This window comes from Phaethon lepturus, unplaced genomic scaffold, assembly GCF_000687285.1.
Source record: "Phaethon lepturus isolate BGI_N335 unplaced genomic scaffold, ASM68728v1 scaffold42623, whole genome shotgun sequence".
NCBI lineage: Eukaryota > Metazoa > Chordata > Aves > Phaethontiformes > Phaethontidae > Phaethon > Phaethon lepturus.
In genome coordinates, this window is record NW_010530562.1 from 10,501 (window position 1) to 13,437 (window position 2,937).

General features: G+C 54.0%; 1 protein-coding gene across 1 annotated transcript in view; it reads left to right on the plus strand.

Annotated features, from left to right (window-relative positions):
• Positions 1-1,285: 1,285 nt before the first annotated feature.
• The window catches only part of PPP1R27 (protein phosphatase 1, regulatory subunit 27), a 2,304-nt gene continuing 652 nt past the window's right edge, over positions 1,286-2,937 (plus strand). Inside the window, exons 1-2 of the mRNA XM_010284296.1 lie at positions 1,286-1,472; positions 2,563-2,713. Of these exons, the coding sequence (XP_010282598.1) occupies positions 1,286-1,472; positions 2,563-2,713 (338 nt within the window). The remainder of the gene's footprint in view (positions 1,473-2,562; positions 2,714-2,937) is intronic.

The window sequence follows — 2,937 nt, forward strand, 5'->3', positions numbered from 1 at the left end:
GTGGAAGGGGCAGAATGAAATCTCTGTGACTCCTAACGGAGGACAAGGATTTTTCCTGATGTACCGCAGGGGAGTTCATTGTCCTGCTGGGACAATCCCCATCAGCATGAAACAGTACAATATGCTTGTGTATCTGAAATGACCAAATTTTGATGGAAAAAAGGATGGAGGAGCAGTTGCTGCTTGAACTCCTGGTGGATCTGAAAGATTCCTCTGTGGTAAATGGTCCATTTTGGGCCTTTGACAGCTACAGCTGGAGAGTAATGAATGCAGGCATTCTCTGGTGGTGGTGGTGTTCTTCTGAGGGTGTTCCGTAGAAGCCTGCCCTTATGTAGCAGCTGGTTCTGAGTTTGAAGTAGAACACTGACTGTGGACTGGCATTCTAGGCTTCTGGTTCTGCGCCTGCATGAGGAGCACTTTGCAAAGGCACTGATGATATCCAACATACTGGTGGTGTTCTCCATGCTTAGCTGTACGCTGTCTCACAGTTGTGCTGGGCAGCATAGCTCATTCTGCTCCTTTCAAGTAGTCTGATGCAACTACAGGAGAGTGACTTAGCTCTGAATGTATTTGGCACTGCACCTCTGACACGTCTGCATTGCGCTGGCTGGTTGGTACATGAGCAGCTGGTTCCTCTTGCCTGGTGATCGTGTCTATGTCTTTTCCCTGGCACGTGTGTGTGTGTGAGGGCTTGCTGCTGGGAAGCTCTGTTTTCAGGCCCTTGGGCTCCTCTGAAGGGCTATCCATACAAAGCAAGAGTAGATTTGACCCCTTGGATGGGCTCATCAACAGGTGGGTGGTAAGATGAGACACCAACTTCTGCCCAAAAGTGGGAGGCTGCGGGCCTGGGCGGCTCGATTACAAAGTATCATGGCAAATAGCATGAGCTGCATGTCCTCAAAATAGCCCACGGGAGCCTATATAATGAGATGGCCCTGGAGAGCCATCAGTCCTGGGCCAAGGGCCGGTGGGTGAACCACGTGTGCTCAGCGCCACCTCCTGCACGCGGCATGGGAGTGTAGGGAGAGGCCGGTGGCTGCTGCTTCTCTGCTGGCACGGGAGCGATTCGCACACGGGCACAGACACGGGTGTGGAGGGAGTGCAGCGGTGCAGGTGGCATCACACCTCTGTAGCAAGGAGGGACCTGACGGGCGGAAGAGGAGAAAACACTGCTTCGAGGCCAGTGAGTGGTAGGGCTGAGCACTGAGCAACTCCAGCTGTTCCTACAGCCCCCCATGCCCCTGCTGCTCCTCTTCCTCTGCAGTGTCTAAAGGCTGTGATCAGCATGAAGGACTATTACCCAGTTTCAATGCCCCGGTACAGTCGGTATGCCCAGAGACTGAGAGCCTCACGCACTGTGCGCTTCCCCAACGACGTCGTCTTTCAGGACCACATCAGGCAGGGAGAACTGGAGCAGGTGGGCAGATTCATACGTGCCAGGAAGGTGACGCTGAATACTATCTACCCTTCCGGTGAGTGCTGCTGGTGTTGGTAGAGCTGGAATCTGCGCAGTGGGATGGCTCAGCTGGGCTGTGAGGGAGATGAGAGTGAGCTGTGCAGCCAAAGCTAGGATGCGGGCTACCTTCAGCAGAGTGGCAGGTTGCAATCAAGTTCTTTTCCTCCCTAGTGAGGAGTAGTACCCCCAACATTGCAAAGCAGGGCCCGAGAGGCCTGTACCAGTGCCCCAATACCCCCCTCAACAGCATGGTCAGCGCATGCTGTGGGAAGGCAGGAGGCTTACCCTCTAGGTCCCTTCAAGGCATGACGGCACACCTGCAGTGTGGTGGGACCTAGAAAAGGATCATTGAGCACAGGCTGGTCTGTGAAGCTCTGGAAGGGATGGCGGGGCTCCTGCCTTCCACCCTGGCATGAGGGAAGAGCAGGGAGAAGCAAGGCTTTACATTTTGTTCCTGGCTCTGTCCATTTCCCACAAACACTGCTTTCTCTTGCACATCTGGATCTGTGGACTTGTGACATTTATGTTTGTGGGGAAAGCATTGTGTTATGTTTGCACCCAACCTCACTACAACTGTTTATGGAATGCCTTGATCCATACTGGCTGGTGCAGAGCCCAGATTTGTACCTTTCTTGTGCTTGGCTTCAGCTTCTGCTGTCACATGACCATGGAGACAGGGTTTCCAATGACCCCAGGCTTCCTCCTATCTATACCGATTACTTCATTACTTGGACAGAGCAGGACCCTGAACATGCTCTCCTCGTGTGCCCATGTGAGTCCTGGCTGGGGCTTGGGGCAGGCTGCTGGCTGGGAGCTCTGCAGGAAAGGGCAGCTGCTCCTCCCTTAATCTGTCCTGCCTGGCCCAGTGAGGAGGTGGGTGCTACACTATCTTAGATAGGGTATTTATGCTGTAGAAGGGGAACAGAAACCCATGGCAGCTCCTCTTGCTTCCTCAGTCTTTGTTTCTTTCCCCAAACTTTCATCTCCCTGTTAAATGAGGGTTTGCTGGCAGCCCTCTTCCCTGGCTGTGGACAACTTGCACTTGTAAGCTCAGCATTTAAAAGACTCCTCCCTGAATCCAGAGCTAACAAATTCTTTCCTTCCAGGCATGGCAGCCCTCCATGAAGCTGTGCTTACTGGAAACTTGGACTGTGTCAAGCTCCTGGTTAAATACGGTGCTGACATCCACCAGAAAGATGAGAATGGGTGGACGCCGCTGCATATGGCCTGTAGTGACGGCTATGCTGACATAGCCAGGTGAGGAGCACCTCTCCTGGGTGGTGATGGAACAAACCTGCATTGCAGAGCCCTGAGAACCAGAAGTAACAGCGACAGGGCTGGACTGGGCTCTGGGCCTCTGCTCCTAGGAGGGGGCCGGTTCCTCCAGTGCATACAGGGCTGCCCAGGCTTTAAAGCTCCCTGTGGCTGTGTCCAGGCATCACGGCAGTAAGGTCTGGGCAGCCCCATGGGCTGGGAGCGGC